The sequence below is a fragment of the Patella vulgata genome, chromosome 4, assembly GCF_932274485.2.
Source record: "Patella vulgata chromosome 4, xgPatVulg1.2, whole genome shotgun sequence".
Taxonomy (NCBI): Eukaryota; Metazoa; Mollusca; class Gastropoda; family Patellidae; genus Patella; species Patella vulgata.
The window spans coordinates 63,781,008-63,801,525 of NC_065882.2; the positions used below are offsets into that span (position 1 = coordinate 63,781,008).

The 20,518-nt window shown below is 35.8% G+C and overlaps 1 protein-coding gene across 3 annotated transcripts in view; it reads left to right on the top strand.

The window, feature by feature from the left end:
• Positions 1-20,518, top strand: part of LOC126819469 (protein PRRC1) — a 37,779-nt gene that overhangs the window by 9,437 nt on the left and 7,824 nt on the right. For 2 of the 3 annotated variants that reach the window (XM_050547509.2, XM_050547507.2), the window contains exons 4-9: positions 2,116-2,133; positions 3,360-3,391; positions 5,044-5,108; positions 6,472-6,575; positions 8,706-8,760; positions 8,988-9,097. In XM_050547509.2, coding sequence (XP_050403466.1) covers positions 2,116-2,133; positions 3,360-3,391; positions 5,044-5,108; positions 6,472-6,575; positions 8,706-8,760; positions 8,988-9,097 — 384 coding nt within the window. The remainder of the gene's footprint in view (positions 1-2,115; positions 2,134-3,359; positions 3,392-5,043; positions 5,109-6,471; positions 6,576-8,705; positions 8,761-8,987; positions 9,098-20,518) is intronic. The other variant, XM_056100418.1, reaches the window with a different exon arrangement.

A 20,518-nucleotide genomic window follows, 5' to 3' on the forward strand; every position in this document is an offset into this window, starting at 1 on the left:
GACCATAACTTTTTGAATTATGGCCCCTGATTGTTCGAAAAGTCGCGTTTTCAGCTTGTGGACCCTATAGAGGTCATAATTTTTATCCGATTTATAAAAACGTTTTAGTATATCACTGTTACACCCTAAGGATGGTTGAGTTCGAATTTCGTGAAAATCGGCCCAAAACTGACAGACAAAATGGCCGCCCTTCGTTCTCAAATATGGTATATCAAGGTTGTGGACCCTCTAGAGGTCACAATTTTCTTCTGATTTTGATGGAACTTGAAATGTAGGTTTATAACTTCCTGAATTATGGCCCCTGATTGAACGAAAAATCACGTTTTTAAGCTTGTGGACCCTATAGTGGTCATGATTTTTATCCGATTTAAAAAACCGTTTCATTTTATCACCGCTACACCCTAAGGATGGTTGAGTTCGAATTTTGTAAAAATCAGAAGAAAACTGACAGACAAAATGGGCGCCCCTCGTACTCAAATAGCATAAAAATATGGTATATCAATGTTGTGGACCCTCTAGAGGTCACAATTTTCTTCTGATTTTGATGCAACTTGACTGCGCCATGAGTATACTGTTTGGATGGAATGCGCACAATATAAATATTCATTATTATTATTATTATTAAATGTAAGTTTATAACCATAGATCTTGGTTCCTTTCAATATTTGCGCATATCGGATAGTAACTTCCTGTATTATGTTCAAATATATCACTGTTACACCGTAATTTTGGTTGAGTTTGACTTTTGTGAAAATCGGGTTAAAACTGCCGGACAAAATGGCCACCCCTCGTACGCAAATAGTGTATAGCATCTGGTATATCAAGCTTGTGGACCCTCTAGAGGTCACAATTTTGACCTGATTTTGATGAGAGTTTATAATACATGTTTATAACTTCCTGGATTATGGCCCTTGAATGTACAAAAAATCACATTTTTAGCTTGCCGTCCATGTGGAGGTCACAATTTTTATCCGATTTAAAAAAACATGTGAATATATCACCATTAAACACTAAGATCTTGTTTCCTTTTGATAATCGTGTATATCCGAACGTAACTTCCTGGATTATGACTCCTGATTGTTCGAAAAATCATATTTTTTGCTTGCTGATTCTCTAGAGGTCACAATTTTTTTTTCTCCGATTTTAAAAAACGTTTAAATATTTCACCATTCCACCATAATGAAGGTTGAATTCGAATTTCGGGAAAATCGAAATGAAACTGCCCGACAAAATGACTGCTCTTTGTACGCAAATTGTGTAAAAGTATGCAATACGAAGGTTGTGGACCCTCTAGAGGTCACAATTTTTATCATATTCTGATGAAACTTTAAATATATCTTTATATCCCAAAGATCTAAGTCCCACCTTAATGAAGGTTGTATTCGAATTTCGGGAAAATCGTAATGAAACTGCCCGACAAAATGACTGCTCTTTGTACGCAAATTGTGTAAAAGTATGCATACGAAGGTTGTGGACCCTCTAGAGGTCACAATTTTTATCATATTCTGATGAAACTTAAAACATATCTTTATATCCCAAATATCTAAGTCCCTTTTGATATTTGCGCATTTCAGACCATAACTTTTGGGTTATTGCGCCTGATTGTACAAAAAATCCTGTTTGTTTTTAGCTTGTTCTCTATCCATCTCTTGCAAAATGTGGGCATATCCTGCCTGGTAGCCGCTGTTTTAAGATAATGATTTTCGTGGAAATTTTTATGTTAATTTCAACAATTCAACACCTGAATTTCCATTTTTTTTTTACTATTAATTAACAAATTAGTGTAAGACTGTTATGTAGTAACTGTTGCATCGAAGAATGACAATTACTACATGTAGCTGGGCTCCGTTCTTGTATCCGTATGAACTGTTGCAAAACAATTAATGACAACAGAACAAAATGGGCAGAAAATATTGGGATATTAGATTAGTCATATTGTCTATTAGATTAAGCTTACAATTTATAGGGTAATCTTTAGTCTTAACAACAATGTGAGAATGGATAGCATTAGTACCCATATTAGATTGAACAGTACTTGTTCTACACCTGATGATCAATTTTTTCATGTATAATTTATGTAATACTTCTGTTGTTGACTTTTTAATATTAAACTAGACATCGGTGGAAGAAGATGTAAGTATGTGGTACTGTTTACTGGGATAAGGCTAATACTTTTTGGTTGTTCAGTGAAAACAACTCTAATTTAACCCATGTTGTTGACCAATACCACATCTTTGTAAATTTGAAATCAGTCTTATCTCCAAGCAGACATATAAACGGTCATGAGTAAGCCTGGAAATCAGGCACATGTCAAGGACATTGTCAGGCACAAATTTAGGTTTTGTAAACTTTAAGATTAAATTTTTGTTTGGAAACTTAAGTGGATGTCAAATGGTTTACAAATTTTAGTTTAATTTTTGCCTTTCTATTTCAACAGTAATACAAAAAATCTGTAATATTTGGCTATATCTATAATTAAAAAAAAATCAGTGAAATGGAGAATTTATTTAGATAAGAATTGGTGGTTGTCCATAATAATACTAAATTTCCATAAAAGTATGATGGAGCCATGGTGGCTCAGTGAGTAAGACGTTGGCGTGCTAACCTGGTATTCAATCCCTGCGTTGGTCGAGAAAAAAGTTCATCAAGATTTTCCAGTGCGGTTCCATCTTGTCAGTTATGCAGGACAAAGGGCCTTGTTCAGATGAGACGGAAAAAAAACCCGGAGCTCTGTGTACACATGGGCGTGCACATAAAGGAACCCTTGACAGTTGGAATTCAATATAAGAGTAGCACGTAGTGCCGCTGTCCGTTCAAAATTCCCCTCTTAGCACACTGTATGACGTATGCCCGTCTTCGGTAACCCAGTCAGAGCAGAACAGTAGGACGTTAAACCCCATTTCATTTACAAAAGTATAAAGTATTGTATGTTGGTTTCATGGTAATTGCATTAATCATGTATGTCATTGTTATATATTTCTTATTTGGTAATTGATTAAAATGGTTATTATATGTTCTGAAAACTGTTACTAGGATATAATTTTGTGGGTTTTCTTTGGGATTTCTGGTTTCCTTCTACTTGTGCTGACCAAACTCTTTATGATTTATGGCAAGGTCTTACTTTTTAAAAAAAAAAGTTATATACAGACTAGGGAATAATGATATTAGTTGTACTTGACGTTTTAAATACTGGTACTAATAAAAACAAAAGAAAATAGACAAATCCAGTGCCAAACAAAATGTCAGACACAAAAGGAACTAAATTTGAGACTGACATTGTCAGTGATAGGTGCCTTATTTCCAGGATTTATTATATAAAACTTCTCTTTATTAATCAATTTATTTTATTATTTTATTAGTCAATGCAAAGTGGAAACAGTAGACAAGAAAGGTACTGAATTTTTATTGCTTTCAGTTTCTCAGAAAAAATCATGCCTTTGACGTCCAATAACATAATCTTATAATTTTTTAGTCAATTGTGTTGAACGAAGGGGAGTAATTTTCTAGGCTATGGTTATGGCAAGATGTTTTTATATTTTTTTATTCTGAAAATATATTTCAAGTACCGGTAGAGACTAATAAAAGAGGAATGTCTGATTGGTTAAAAAATTTATGAAATTGAACGATTGGTCAAAAAATGTTATGAAATTAAACGAAAGTTATGTAATTTATTAATCTTTAAGGTCATTTACATACAATTGCATCTAAATGTTGATAGGTAGCATTTGAGTAGTTGTGATTGGTTACATCTTGTACTTAAAGATGCATTAAGTAAAAGCTAATTCTGCCTATTGCAAGTGCTTTTTCTGGCTTCAGTAGAATCTGTATGAGCAGCCACTCCTATTCAGCGACATCTCCTTGTAATCGGTCACGTGAAATTACACCCCCCCCCCCCCCCCCCCCCGTAAAAATTCCATTGTTTCATCTCTTTAATCAATGATCACTCCTCTAACGCGGCCACCGGTTACTATTTTACTAATAAATTTAGCAAAACATCGCCCATTCAACGACCACTGTTGACTGATACCATCTTGCCGTTCTTTGAAACACCAACGCTAATCCCGTGATTAATAGTTAATTAACTGGACCCCCACTGATCAGGTAAAAATAAATGTGAAAATAACAATAAACCCTGGATTATCTGTTAATTATTAAATTATCTTTTGTTTTATTAAATGACAAACCCTGATCATTGTTTTCACAAGTAACAAAACATTATTAGATACTGATTGAATAAACTAAAAGCACCGATGAAGCAGAGTTTTGTCACAATCATCTCTTTTCCAATTTTTCATTGACACTTTGCTGCTAAACAGACATTATAGCGCCTCCTATAATATTACATATAGAGTTACACCCCCTAAAAACGGTGACAAATTCAGTTATGGATTTTTGTTCATGTGCTTTTTTGATAAAATAAAATTAATCCATGGATTTTCTTCAAAAAAATGGATAAATATTATCGAATGCATCACAATGGTAGACATTAGTATCAGTATCGATGTTGGTACAAAATGACCCGGTCACAGAAGTTATCTCGGAGATTTGAGTCAAAGATTTTTGTCCCAAGCAAGTTTCAGCTATGGTCAAATTTACCGATGTTTGCTTCCATTGCATCCAAGTGTAATATTTAATTGATGTCAGCACAAAAACACGGAGATTTTATTAAGAGGCCACTCCTGTTAAGCGATCAGTCCCTTGAGTGGCTGCTTAATACAGATTCTACTGTAGATTATTATTTAAACATTAATTCACATCACAGACCTAAAATCAAGGATGACCAGGATTCTAATGGATTTGAACACCTTCGAGATTTAAAAACTTAACGATAAAATTGATAATAAATGCTATATCTTTAAGCAGTCAATACTTTGCATAGAATATAGTAATTTGAGTGAAATTTTCTAATCATCCATTTTTGATCTATTAAAGAAGCAAGTATGGCCAGATCTTTATCTAAATCTTATGTAATGCATCTTTAAATCATGTTTGCCATTCGTAATTTATTTAAGTTTTTAGCTAACGTAAAATGGTTTATTTCAGTGCTTCTACACAATCTGAAAGTAAAAGTAGAGTTGCTTCCCTTTCTTCAGTTAATCGTAAGAGAGGTAGGTAGTGCTGTTTAATAGATAGCTTAATAGATTGAAACATAACATAGTTCTTTGTCTGATATTATTATTGAAAATGTGAAGAATTTCTCTTTCAATTGAAAATGGTTTGTTTGTTCTATTTTATTGATAGCTTATTCTCTTCTAAAAGTTACTAAGGTCTAATGATTTATTGTATAATTTAGATTAGTCCTCTGTTAAGTTGAAAGAATTTAAATCGAGATCTAAATCTAATTTATCTGACAATATACTATTCAAAAAAAGTAGGGGATATTTGATTTTTAAGTGTTATTAAAGTCACCTAATGAAACTGACGAAGAAACAAATGACAAAATGAAATGAAGTTCACATTCATCGATTTATTCCAAATGATCGTTAGACTAAGTAAGGCACAGGCTGACCATTATAAGGGTAAAATGATAAAATAACAGAACCACCCCCAAATCGATCATGTCTGATGACATTAACGTCTTGGAAGCGCTCGTTTCGACGACGCCACACCCTCCTACGTCTGTCCAAAAAATCAACAGTGAACCTTGACTTATCTGAAAACATCACATTGCTCCAGCGTCGATTATCCCAGTGTTGACGATCCCTACACCAACGACGTCTTGCCTGAATGTGATGATCTCTCAAACAAGGGATCACGCGAGGACGTCGGGCGCGAAGGTGACCCCTATGCAGTCGATTCTGAATCGTCTGGCCACTCACTCTCACACCAGTTTCTGTTTGAAGACGAGCGCTGATCTGATTTGCTGTGATGACACGATTTCTCAAGGCCAAGGTACGGATAAATCGATCCTGGGCTTGAGTTGTCTCCCTTGGTCGACCTGAGCGTGGTCTGTCCTGTACAGATTGTGTATCACGGTATCTGGACCATAGCCTGCTTATGACAGACTGAGAAACATTCATCGTCCGCGCCACAACCGCCTGTGTTGTGCCGATCTGTAGCATGCCAAGGGCACGTAACCTTTCATTTTGGGTAAGCCGACGCATATCAAAATTTGTTTTCTGGTCACTAAAACAATTAAACTGATGTTTCCACCCTGGAATTCAATGCCACAATGACTGTAACATTCAAAGTCAGAGTCGTGCAAATCTTGGGTTGGACCCCCATGATGATCCCAAGCATCACCTGCATTCCATGCGGTAGCTATTGGTGCGTTTGGGCGTCACATGTAACTGGAAATGTTTCTTCTGTTAGGTTCTATAGTGACTTTTTTCGTAGTCATTTGCATATTTTAGTATTATGCCCCCAAAATCAAATATCCCCTACTTTTTTTGAATAGTATATATTGACATAATTACAATTGGTGTACAATTGGTGTACATTGTAAATTTATTAAATATTTATTTTCTGTAGCACATATGGATGATGACAGTATGAGTTCAACATATCAAACTAGTAGTCTGTTATCATGGATTTCTGGAAACAGTTTGGTATCAAAAGTTGTAGAAAAAACTAAGGTGAGGATTTTACACGTTTTTGGAGTTGTTGCTTCCTTCTACACATGTACAGCCATCCTTGAATTTATTCTTCAGAATGAATGAAATGAAATTGAGTTGTATGGCACATCAGCTTCAACTGGGCTATATTGCACCAAACATATGGGGAAAGACGAGACAGGCTAAGTCATATGACAAATAAATAGGTTTATGCATATAAAAACAAATATCACAGTATTTTTAAAATTGAAAAAAAAAATATAGAAGTACCGGTATGCATATAAATGTTTGAAAATATAAACATGAAATGATAGATATATGTTTGAAATTTAAGTTTACAATAAAAACCTGTCTCTTTTAAAAAGTCTAATGTTTTACATATATAGACCCGATTGGGCAAATAAAATTTGTAACAACTGACAACGATAATGATTTTATTGTATATTCTTGAGATGTTTGCAATCAATGAAAATGTGCTTAACTCAACTGTCAAAAGAACATTCTTCAGACTCCTACACTAGATTTAAATGCATTCTGATCAGTCATCACTTATTTTGCTATAAAAATTTAAGCCTTTGTTATTCACAATGTAAAGTGATAAATAATGTAATTACTGATTCCAGTTTATGGTTAATGCCCTTTATCAAAAATTTCCATTAATATCTGTTGTTATTAACCTTGATCCATTTGTAATTTGGAATATTTCTATTTTAGAACCAGGAAATGGTTCCATACACTTGGTTATCATCTTGTTATTTCTTAATAGTTTGAATAAAAAATATGGAATAATATTTGCTTTATTGTCTCCCACCTTTCGAAAAAAGCAGGGGACTATTGAAATGTTTATGTCAGTCCGTCTGTCCGCCACACTTTTTGAGACACAATAACTCTGCTTCTAATGGGCGTCCTCGCTGAAGGAATTCCCACCAGGCACCGTTAGTAAAAACTTGATTCCATGTGACCTTATCTGTGGTAAGAGAACCATATTTCAAAGCATCAGGATTAAATTCCATTTTAACGACAAAAAATGACATTTGTCAACAGACACGTTCGTAATGAATGTATTACCAACCTGTTTTGGGGTAATTCTTCGTTTGAATAACCATGGATGAGCTACGAGTAGGGGTGGGTGTAGCTTATTACTGATGGGCAGTATTCTGGTGAAGGTGGTAACTGTTCATCTTAACCCTATCTCCTATCCCTGATCTCATGTGATCCCATGTTCCCATCTCATCTGTCTGATTGTTGTAGGGGTCTTTTAAAAAAACTAATTTTCATACAGATAAAAGGACATTGTCAATCATTTCCACAAATCAGATTAAAGATAAAATTAGGGGTAAAAATATATTGTAATATAATTAACAGAATCAGTTAATAAGTTTTAAGCCATAAATAAAGTAAAAGCGTTGACACTTGATTAGTACTGATCTCGAGATGTCTCTTAATAAGCCTATTGGCACCCACAGATTATAACATATTAAATTAATGACAGACAGGGGGATAATCTTATTGTCAGCCATATTGTCATGTGAATATAAGAAATAAATTATGCATTCTTAAAATAAAATTTAAAAAAAATATATTAAAATTAATATCACTATTCGGTTATAAATGTAAAGGAAAACAATGCTGTAAGGTAAACAATGAGGTCACATGGGACCATCTACTCTATAGTGTCACCTATAAATTATGCCCCCTTATCTATAGCGAGGATGCCCATTGGTGTAGGTGTTTATATTAGTTTAGTTGAATGCTTTGACTGAGTTCGATGATGAGCGTTTTCTGCTTAGGCTAAGCAGAGGTACGCAATTTTATTAGTTGATGCTTTGGGACACAAAAACTTTCCTTATAATTAAGTCAGAGTAATTAAACGTGGTGTATAGTTTCGTTACATTAATACCTTGCCTATTTTCAATAATGAGCATTTTCGGCTCAGGTTAAGCAGAGTGATAAGTACTGATAAGCAATTTGATTGGTTGAGACTTTGGAGCTTGGCAACTCTCTGCCTACACTAATCACTGATAAACAAAATGATCGATGCTTTATAAAAAAAAATAAATATGCAATTAAAAATGTGTGTCGTCTAATTACTTTTTCAATTTGGTGGGGGACATCAGCCTCACTGTTGACATGTTTTTTTTTAAACTCTAGAGTTCTGTAGAAAGTGTTATCACAACATTAGATCCTGGTATGAAAGAAGTTATACGTAAGTAATATTTCACCCATTGTATATACAACTAGTTGTTCAGAATGCTAAGAGGAAGAACCTTATTTAATTTAATATAATTTTGATAATAATAAACCAGTTATTTCAACACACAGTAGATAATTTTTACTAATTTTCATTTGATAGGTCCCGTCTTCATTAGTCCAGTCGGTGCACAACAGTAGGATGTTAAACCCCATTTCATTTAATTTCATTTCATTTGATAGGAACTGGTGGTGATATCAATATAGTTGTAACATCTTGTAAAGACAGTAAATTAGGGGCAGTAAGAGAAGCTTTTCAACAAGTATTTGGTCTAGCAACAGTCACAGGACAGGTAAGTGGTTTTACTTATTAGTTTATTATCTTATACTTTTAAATAACATGATATTACTTATTACATGTAAAGCTTATTGAAGCTGTCCTTTTGTTAGCTAATTTTCCAATTAAGAATCAAATAGAAACCAACCAAGTATCAATTTCAGAAGCAGATTAAAAATAAGTTGTAGATAGTTACAGAATATTAGATTCTTTAATTCTTAGAACTGATGATCACCATTTGAATAATTTTGAATAACAGTATTGTGACAACTGAATCTCTGCTAGGAATATTCATTCAAAAATAGTATTGTCTGTAAAAAGGCATTATGCAAGAGCTAAATCTGTCTATTGCAGGTCTTTCTTTAGGTCTGAAATGTTAGCTAAATTATTTATTAGACATTAATTAACTTATCCAGACCATAATCAACTCTAGATGGCATCACTAGCCTGTGATCTTTAGTGGATTATGAGCCGATTTACTGCATCACTTTCCTTCACGATTTAACGATAAAATGGATAATCAAGATTATGCTGTTTATCGTACTGACTTTAGTAATGATGATCAAGGCTAGGCAGAAATTTCAATCACTTAGTTCTTGGTTCATAGTGGATCAATTTGAATGAAATTTTCAGCAAATTCCCTTTACATTATCTAGTTTTTATACGTCCACATTCATAATGTGAACGTATTATGCCGTCGCCCCTGTCTGTGTGTGTGTGTGTGTGTGTGTGTGTGTGTGTGTGTGTGTCTGTGGTTCGCCTACAGGGCGCAATTCTTCATGGATTTTCTTCAAACTTGGTATACTTATTCCTTATACCCCAAGGAAGATCCCTATTGTTTTTGGTGCATGCCCGACCCCCCGGGGCAGAGCCACGCCCATTTCTAGTATTTGTTTGTTTGTCGTCTACAGGCCACATTTCTTAACTAATAATCTTGAAACTTTGCATACACATTCTTTGTACCCTAAGGAACATCCCTATCGTTTGGGGTGCATGCCCAACCCCCAGGGGCAGAGCCACGCCCATTTTCTTTTCGTGTGTCTTTGTGTCGCCTACAGGGCGCAATTCTTACTGGATTTTCTTCAAACTTGGTATACTTATTCCTTATACCCCAAGGAAGATCCCTATTGTTTTTGGTGCATGCCCGACCCCCAGGGGCAGAGCCACGCCCATTTCTAGTATTTGTTTGTTTGTCGTCTACAGGCCACATTTCTTAACTTATAATCTTGCATACACATTCTTTGTACCCTAAGGAACATCCCTATCGTTTGGGGTACATGCCCAACCCCCAGGGGCAGAGCCACGCCCATTTCCCATTTTCTTTTCGTGTGTCTTTGTGTCGCCTACAGGGCGCAATTCTTACTGGATTTTCTTCAAACTTGGTATACTTATTCCTTATACCCCAAGGAAGATCCCTATTGTTTTTGGTGCATGCCCGACCGCCAGGGGCAGAGCCACGCCCATCCATTATATTTATTTATTTGTTTGTCATCTACAGATCGCATTTTTTATCGTATCACCTTGAAACCTAGCATACATATTCCTTCTATCCTAAGGAACATCCCTATTATTTGTGGTGAATACCCAACCCCCAGGGGCAGAGCTACGCCCATTTTCTTTTTTTATGTCTGTGTGTCACTTGCAGACCGCATTTCTTAATCGATCATCTTGAAAACTTTTTTATACTTATTCCTTATAGCCTAAGGCTACTTTTTATACTTATTCCTTAATCCTAAGGCCGACCTCAATTATTATTTTTGGTGCATGCTCGACCCCTTGGCACTGAGCCACGCCTAATGTTTGTGTGTCTTGTGTTTTGCCTACAGACCGCAATTCTTAACAGATCCTTTTGAAACTTTGCATACCTATTTGAAATGTCATGCTTTTAGAATAAAGACATCGATTGTTTTAAAATAAAAATTGTGTTCTGTTAATGTGAACGAAGTGTTAAACTGATAGCAGTCCTACAACCCAGTTTTATTTCACAGACCCTCAATGCAAACTGGACCATATCAAACAAAACAGGAATGTGGACGTATATTGCTGCGTTAGCGATGCTCTTGTTAACTATTATAGTGAGAACTGTCAGCTCTTTATCTAATCTCCCATAATATATCTTTAAATATCAATATTTGTAAACAATCATACAGTGTTAAATTAAAAAACAGTATAAAAGTTTGGCTTGAATAGCTACATGTATAGCAAGAGCACTGATTACAGCCAAAAGTATATATCTTCTCAGGGGCGGATCTAGGAATTTTTGCATCAAGGTCACAATGATATTCGCACGTAAAAGCCAATCCAACTGGTCAACACCAAATAGGCATTTATAGAAAATGGTGGCTTAGCGCAAAAATTAAAATATACAAAAATTATTACTATTATTATGAACTGCAACAAAGAAAATGTGGGTCACGTTGGCTAAGGTAAGACGCTGGCTCGCTAGCCTGGAGGTCGGGTGTTTGATCCCTGCATTGGCCAAGAAAGTTAATCCAGATTTTCAATCCAGATTTTCCGGCGTGATTTCCCCTTGTCAGTGATGCAGGATGGAGGGCCTGACAAGAAAAGCTGTCTAGTCGTTAGGATGGGACGCAAAACTGGTGTCCAGTGTACACATTACCGTGCACGTAAAAGATCCCTTGACAGTTGGAATTCGATATAAGAGTAGGCCGTAGTGCTGCTGTCCGGGAAAATTTCTTGGTCAAATGAAAAGTTATTCAACGATTCGGCTGAAATTTGATGTAATTATTATCATGCCTAGTCCATTCTTAACCACGGGAACTGGTAAAGGTGCGAAATAGAATGAAGACCTTTTAACTTTGAACTTAACCGTGTAAACCACGTAACCTTGAGATGAACTTTCATGAAAAATTTAGCCCAACATGTTTTCTTCACAATGTCAAACAATTGGAGGTGTAATATCGTTTATAAATAAGCATGTTAAATAGTCACACTTGAGACTGAAAATCAGTGTCTGCACTTAAAGCAGGATAATGTTCATGGATAAACTCGAGGATACATAATAACCTGCTGCAGACTTTCCTTAAGATAGATAAATATGATTCAAACAGCAAGTCATCCTCTTTCCTATTCCAGAAATACATATTTCGGCAATTTTGACCTATCGGTTAAATGGTTATGGTCATTTGAATAATGGTGGCGACGCCCATTTTGACCGAAATCCCCCAAATCAGGTGGACCGTATCTCAGGAACCGTTATTCGGAGCAAGCTAAAATTTGGAATATCAGGGTTTTTTTTCAATCTTAATAAGTATATAAACCAAATTTTAGCAAAATCGAAGGGTGTGTGGTTTTAACACATTTTGATTGGGTGATAATTGTCATGGAATGACCAAAACACAGATTTTGAAAAAAATCGAAAAAAATATTGAGATAACATGGGACAAGAATGGCTTTAACATGTTGTACACATTAGTACAAACCATAATTGCACCAAGTTTTAGATTTTTAACTGTTCCTCTACCGAATTCTATCAGCCCGAAAATAAGAGGCAATTTTCGAAAATTTGTGTCTGAAACCATATTTGAGGCCAGTTTTCTGGGAAACTAGTGAAGACTGATGCATTTTCATGTTTGTTACGTAGTACTACCGGCAATCTCTAGATAGGCCAAACTTTGGGTGCTACAAAATCCAGAAAATTGTAGCACTATATCGTCACTAGAAAGGTAAAAACAAGATATCTGAAACTCGAGTAAATTATGGATACATTTTGTTTCGAAAACTCATTGATAGCTCATAAAAATCAAATGCCTGTATCTTAGTCAATTTTCAAGCTACAGACCACAAATTGGCACAGTTTATCGTCTCATCCGAAGGACTAGACAGCTGTCCTTGTCAGGCCCTCCGTTCTGCATCACTGACAAGGCTGAACCACGCCGGAAAATCTGGATGAACTTTCTCGACCAATGCAGGGATGGAAAATTTCGACCTCCAGGCTAGCAAGCCAGTGTCTTACCCACTTAGCCATGTGATCCCCAATTTGTCTTTAAGACTTCAAGACTAATATAAAGACTACGATACTGTACATGTATGTATTGTTATGTTTAAGATACTTTCTGAGAATTCTGAATGTATTTGCGATGTTGTGAGATTTTCAGTAAATGTGAAGGAAGAAAAGAATGCTTGATGATATTGACTATTAATCCCAACTGAATTACATTTTAATTCACCCTTGGCCATTGATAATAATATTTTTAATACCGAATAAATAGAATTAAATTGAGGTTAGTTATGAATATTCTGTAGGTGATGGGTTTCAATGTCTCATAGCTGTATGGGGAGCTTTTAACTATTATGTAATTTAAATATATTTCCTTATATTCAAAGTCTCACTGAATTAACTATCATATTGGAGACATCACACAAATTAACAGGAAAAGTATATTACTGGGTAAAAACAAAAGATAATTTTAAAAAAAACAACACTGTAATTTACATTTAAAATACTAGGGTTTCTCCATATGCACCAATGAACTATCCCCACAATTTTTATACGTACACATAGAAATGTTGTTGTATATTGTTTTGACCCCCAAATCACATAAGAGTGAATTTTTTAATGTGATTTGTATAATAGGTTTTTCGACCTTCTAATATCTAGAAAGTAGCAATTTTTGTCTGTTAATTATTTAAAAATGGTACCATTTATACTTGAATCATTAGCTAGAGTACTATCATTATTCCAAATAGATCTATCTGTCGCAATAGATCTAACAAGTAAGCACTAATCTATGTTTGCATGTGTCATGATCTTCTTAAGTTAAAATTGTCCCTATAATTGTTTTGTTAAACACCACTATTTTAAGATATAAAAGACAGATAAAGAATTGTTATTGTAAAGACATTTTTAATACTTTGCAAAATGTCAGACTGATAATATATATATATATATAGATTACCGACAGTGTTTATGTCACATATAGCAACTAAAACAATTTAGGATTGATAAATGTTCCTCCACATTCTCTAAAACAATCTTCATAAAACTCAAGAAAACTTTCAGGAAATTAATATGTCAGTTTATATTAACTATCTCTTGATCAGGTTCCTTATTAAAATCAGAGTTGATTGTCATTAAAGAGGAGATCAATGTTCATAAATAAGTTATTCTCTGTTTGATTACTAATTTCTGGTCTGGAAATTGGAATGAATATGAATATAGTTGAAGACTTAAGGCAATAGGTAATAATGATTTCAGTTTTATGTCTTTGGGCGACTTTTGCATTTTAAGGAAAATATCAAATCCATGCTGAAAGCTACTCATATTGATTATTTTACAGTTAATTAACAAAATATCACCGATAACTAATCCACCGTCTTCGACATGTTACTGAATGGATTCTAAAGAGATTCATCTTCCTCAAATTACATTATATTGTAGATTGTATGTTGACAAATAATGTCCAATTATCATACCTTTGTGAATACTCAACAGAATGGAATGATATTCCTTTAAAAGATTAAACTTTCACAATACTGTACTGTAGTCTTTTGTTCTTTCACGATCTGATTATTCCAACTGTTTACCGTATGAACTGTCCTCAAAACTAATGCAAAAATTACAGAAAATGCAGAAAACAGCCACTAGATCAATTTCGTCAATATCACCAGTAATAAAGTCCCTGCATTGGTTGCCATAGAAGCTTTTTTCGAAAAACACTTGAGCACTCAAATTCATTCTTATTTGGACTGTACATTTAATATTCTCTATGTGTATCATTCTGGATTTAGATCAGATCTGATCATTCATGTGCTACTGCACTAATCCCAATGACAGATCATTGAAATGAAATGAAATGGGGTTTAACGTCCTACTGTTCTGCTCCGACTGGGTGTTAATGAAGGCGGGCATACGTCATACAGTGTGCTATGAGGGAAATTTTGTCTGAACAGCGGCACTACAGACCTACTCTTATATCAAATTCCAACTGGCAAGGGATCTTTTATGTGCACGCCAATATGGTTTTCGTCCCATCCTGCACCTCTCACAAGGGGGAAACAGACCAGTAAATCACAACCAAAATGGCCAACACAAGGATCGAACGTGGGACCTCCAGGTTAGGGAATCAACGTCTTTACTCACTGAGCCAGTTTGGCTCCCAACAGATAATTGGGTTGAAACAATTGATAATGGTGCGATGAATGGTATAGTGTATCTTGATTTTAGCAAGGCATTTAAGCTTATTATCGAAAAACTAAATCTTTATCGATTTGATAAAAAATTCATAAAGTTAATATAAATTGTTTAAGGTCATGAGGCAAACAATCGAAACAAAGCCTAATATTTTCTGATAATTACTTCATGGGTTATTACTCGTAATCAGATTTTCATGTGGTGTAAATGTTCTCATTACTGATAAAAGAAAAAATATGCGACAACACTTGCTGACTGGCCGGACGACTTAGCTGCTGTGGGCGTATTTTTCATTGCCTGGCAACCTACCTTTTCCACTTTAATAGGTATTGGATGTTATACTATAGTCAGTAGTTCATGGTGTAACTTGATTGTCGACGTGACAAGGCGTGACCTATAACCGAAACTGGTCAGTGCTCCTTCAAGTTCTAGTTTTAATTATTTTTTTATCCCTCAAATGGCATTCAGGGACTTTAATACAAGAAATTGGTGGCCTCAAGGGTGTTAAAAAGCATTCAAATGCATTTCCTTTCAGTTCGCTGAAACAGCAGGATATGGTATTAAAGTTTTAAGTTCCCATTATAATTGTGATGTCCGGAGTTTTGACATTATTTCATAGCTCTAAGTGAGTACTTTCGTTTGGGTTGGGGGGGTGGGGGGGGGAATCATGGAGAAATTATTAAAAATCAATAGTAGATTTCCCTTCAGAAATCTGGACAACCTTTTAAAGTTTCAAAAGGAAACAATCATGATTGGGACCACTAAAGTGTTATGGTAATTTGGTTTTATCACTCAAGAGAATAATTAACTCTGCAGGAATTTTGGAATCTGTTCAAAATAAATGTCGTGCTAGGAAGAACTAGAAGCCAATTAAACTTTAATTATTTTAGATAATTACCTTATGCATCGTTAACCTTTCAGTTTTTAGTTTCTTGCAAATGCTACCATTACCAACAAAGAATAAAAATGGTACAGTTTTTATGTACTAGATTGTCCATATAGCTCCTATGGGTGTGTATTTCAATGACTGGTAACCTCCTATGGGTGTGTATTTTGATGACTGGTAACCTCCTATGGGTGTGTATTTCGATGACTGGTAACCTCCTATCTGTGTATATTTCGACGACTGTTAACCTATCATATTAAAACGTAGTGAGGTTGTTAATGGGGGCATAAGCAGGAATCCTATCGAAATTCAAATTGGTGAAATAATATGTGATATTAATTTAAGTTCTCGATGGATTTTTTTAATCTGGTGATTTGTCAAAGATATTGAAACATTGATATTCTCTTTAAATCAACACTTCGATATCCTATGCATTCATTGATTCTTCTACCTATATGTACTATACTGTGGTAAATCCTACACATAGAATTCATACAGAAAATAATAGCCAATTGCTTGATGATTTTAGACAGCTAGACAGACTTTTCGTGTGGAGTTTCTTTATAGCTACATTGAAAACACAGTTATTAACCGATTTTGTCTGATTTAGCTTCCTAAACTCTTGTGTTCAATTGCAAAGTGATATTTTGTATTGTCCTGTAAATTACTTTCACAACAGGTTTTAACTTAAAGAAGCATCATCACTCTCACAAAGAAATATAAATGTAATAATTTTACTTAAAATAAGCATGTCACGTTATTTGATGTTGGCGTACCAATATTTCAAATAATGTACAAGTAATGTGCCAATCGTATATTATGTACATGTATACTAGATTGAAATGCATGTGTCTGTATTTTAAGTTGGTATAAGTGGTCTCATTCAAGACATTGCGTTACATATTGAAACAACACTCTGGCTAACGCCCTTGTGCAGTATCAATATTTTACTTCCTGTCTTGCTCTCTGCCATTAAGGGGGGTAGATGGCCAAATGGTTAACACGTGTGCACTGTATCATAAGGTCTGTCATTGAGTTATGGAGATTTCAAGAAAGGGAAGTGGCGAACGCAAAAGGAAAACAAGAGTTATCCTTCTATATAACTGACTGATACACAGGCGAATTTCCGGTCACTAATAATTCCTCCGAAGACCAAAAGTTGTTATATGACTCTGTGGGGTGGTTTCGATTCCCCGGTTGTACGTGACTAGGAGTTGGGTCACCTGTCCAACCTCGTGGGTTTTCTCTGGGTCCTCCGGTTTCCTCCCACTGCTAAAGACCCTATGTGCAAGCGAATTATTGAAATAAAATTAAACCATATGTTAGTCACGAAATGACCTAGTCTGTGTCGAGTGGACGCTAAACCCCATTTCTCTATCTCTCTATCTCTCTCTGCCATTAAACCACACATAATGTCATATTCAAAATAGCTTACGCCTCGCCTAGTATCGATCAGAATCTTTGCAAATTTTAAAAAATTTGTATGATTCAGAAATTGAGATTTAAAATATCTACTCATTTACTTGGTACATTTGCCTCATATTTTGCATTTGATTTGAATCGAACATCACTGATTCATCTGTAAAAACAAATGACATCTAAGCGAAAGTTTACTGGTGAAAGTTGTATGCCCTTTCAAAAATATTTGAAGGTTGGCTGAATACAAAGAAAGAGCATTGATCCGATATATATTGATGAGTTCTGTTTGCTCTCCAAGGACATATCCCTATACCCAAACTCTTGAATTTGCCTTGCGGAAACCGATCATCTAAGCCTTCTAAATTAATCAGACCTATATGCCAATAAAGTTCAGGTTGCGGGCAGAAAGTTGGACCACCTACAGGTTTCGATGGATATGGATGGCAGAGAATAAATCTACTATATACTAGACAAAAGCTGGATATTGATTGATATTAAAAAGCATGCCATTAACAAATTTGAAACAGAAATGATTAGTTTTATATAAAAAAAAACATTATCTGTTGAAAATAATAATTGTTAATTTCCCTAAGTGCATGCCAAGTCTTTGTGATAGTAATATATTGTGTATGAGAAGTTTATGTTATATAATATACAAAGCAGCAAAAGAAACGTCAGGTTGGTATATTAGTCTGAATAGACGCATTGCATAAAACTTGCTAAATGTTTTTATTGTATATTTGTGACCACATCTCAACCCAGGAAATGTTCTCAAAAACGCAACCTGACGTCTGAGATAGTAATGTGTCCCCATGATTTTCATGTAACTCATGCTACACGTGCTGTTCACCGGGACTAGCCCTATAAAATGCACTCCCATACCTGGTTGAATCATTCACACTACAACATCAGCATGCCACGACTCACGATAGCCAGCTCAGAGGACCCCAGACGCTTGGGAGACTTGACGCTGGCTACACTTCCCAAGCCGTTGCCAATCACTTCCAGGTCAATGTTCGGACTATCTACAGGCTTCAGCAATGCCTTTGGGCCACCAACACCACGGATGAACGCCCCCGAACTGGTAGACCAAGGGTTACCACAAGGCGTCAAGGCCACGATGTTGTGCGACAGCACCTGCAGAATTCCTTCACACAGGCATCTGGAAGACCCATCAGTACCGATACAGTGCGCCGACGTCTCACCATTGCCGTAGACCTTACCGTGGACCGATCCTCACCCCTCGCCATCGACGTGAACTGGTAGACCAAGGGTTACCACAAGGCGTCAAATCCACGATGTTGTGCGACAGCACCTGCAGAATCCCTTCACACAGGCATCTGGAAGACCCATCAGTACCGATACAGTGCGCTGACGTCTCACCATTGCCTTAGACCTTACCGTGGACCGATCCTCACCCCTCGCCATCGACGTGAACGTCTACAGTTTGCCCAACAACACCAGAACTGGCGATATAGAACTGCTCTGTTCATAGATGAGAGTCGGTATTGCATATCAACTGCAGATGGCAGGACCAGAATATGGCATCAACGTGGCCATCGTTATTCTGACCAATGTGTCATGGAACGAGACTCAAAGGGAGGTCCAAGCATAATGGTTTGGGGTGGAATTGGCCTGAACCAGAGAATGGGTCCTTTGGTGTTCTAAAATCTTGGTCCAGGGAGAGCAGGCGGCATCACAGCAGTGCGCTACATTGATCAAGCTCTCAAGACCCCACGTCATACCACATTTCGCACGTCATCGAAACAACATTTTCCACCATGACAACGCCTGTGCCAACACCGCCAGAGTTAATCAGGACTTTCTACAGCAGAACAGTGTCAACGTTATTCACGGCCAGCCCTCAGACGGCCCATACACGTTCAATAAAACCATCAATATTATTGACCCAATATATTGACTCATTAGTATTGACGGGAATTGCCCACACACGATTCAATATTTCCATCAATAATTTCATCATTTTTTGGTCATGGCAGTTGACGAAGAAGAACCGCGAAAATTGACGGTTCTCCACACACGATCAATATTGTCACTCAATAAATTGACCGGCCGTCAATATATTGATGAACCATCAATAAAAATCAAAATGGTTTTTGATCCGTCAATATATTGACGCAATGATGGTTATTGACAGAATCTGTCAATAATTGCATCAATATTTTTATTCCATTGTCAACCTTGGAAGAGTAAACATGGCATCCATTTTGAAAAATGACCAAAAATTGATGAAATTATTGATGGAAATATTGAATCGTATGTGGGCAATTCCTGTCAATATTATTGATTCAATATATTGAGTCAATATATTGGGTCAATAATATTGACGGAATTATTGAACGTGTATGGGTCCCTTTAGTCTGGACTTAACCTGATTGAACATCTTTGGGATGAAATTCAGAGGAGACTTAGTAACGTTGTACCGAGACCAAACACAGCTGATGGATTGTGCCAGGCTTTTCTGAGAGTGTGGTTCCTGGTGCCAATGGTGTTCATCAATCGTCTGGTCCACTCCATGTACAGACGATGCGCTGCTGCTATTAACACTCGCGGTGGACACACCAGATACTGATGTATAGACTGTGTACAGACTCTAAACCTTCTCGTAATGTCTTGGAATTGTGATGAATTAATCACTAATGTGTCAACATACTGTTCACAAAAAATTGCTTTGATCCATTTTGTAAGTCATTTTCTAGAATGATTCGATTAACGTGCCTCACTGATTTTGAAATCTTACCGACGTTTTGTTTGCTGTTTAGTATACTATACAAAAGGAAAATATCTTATTGGTATTTATAGAGTAAAATTAACAAATTTAAAATGGAGATATTTTGTCTTTTATATAAAAACTGAAATGAAATGGGGTTTAACGTCCTACTGTTTTGCTCCGAACTATTATATAAAAACAATTATGTTGTTAGTTAGTTGTATTTTACGTCCGCTTCCACCGAGGT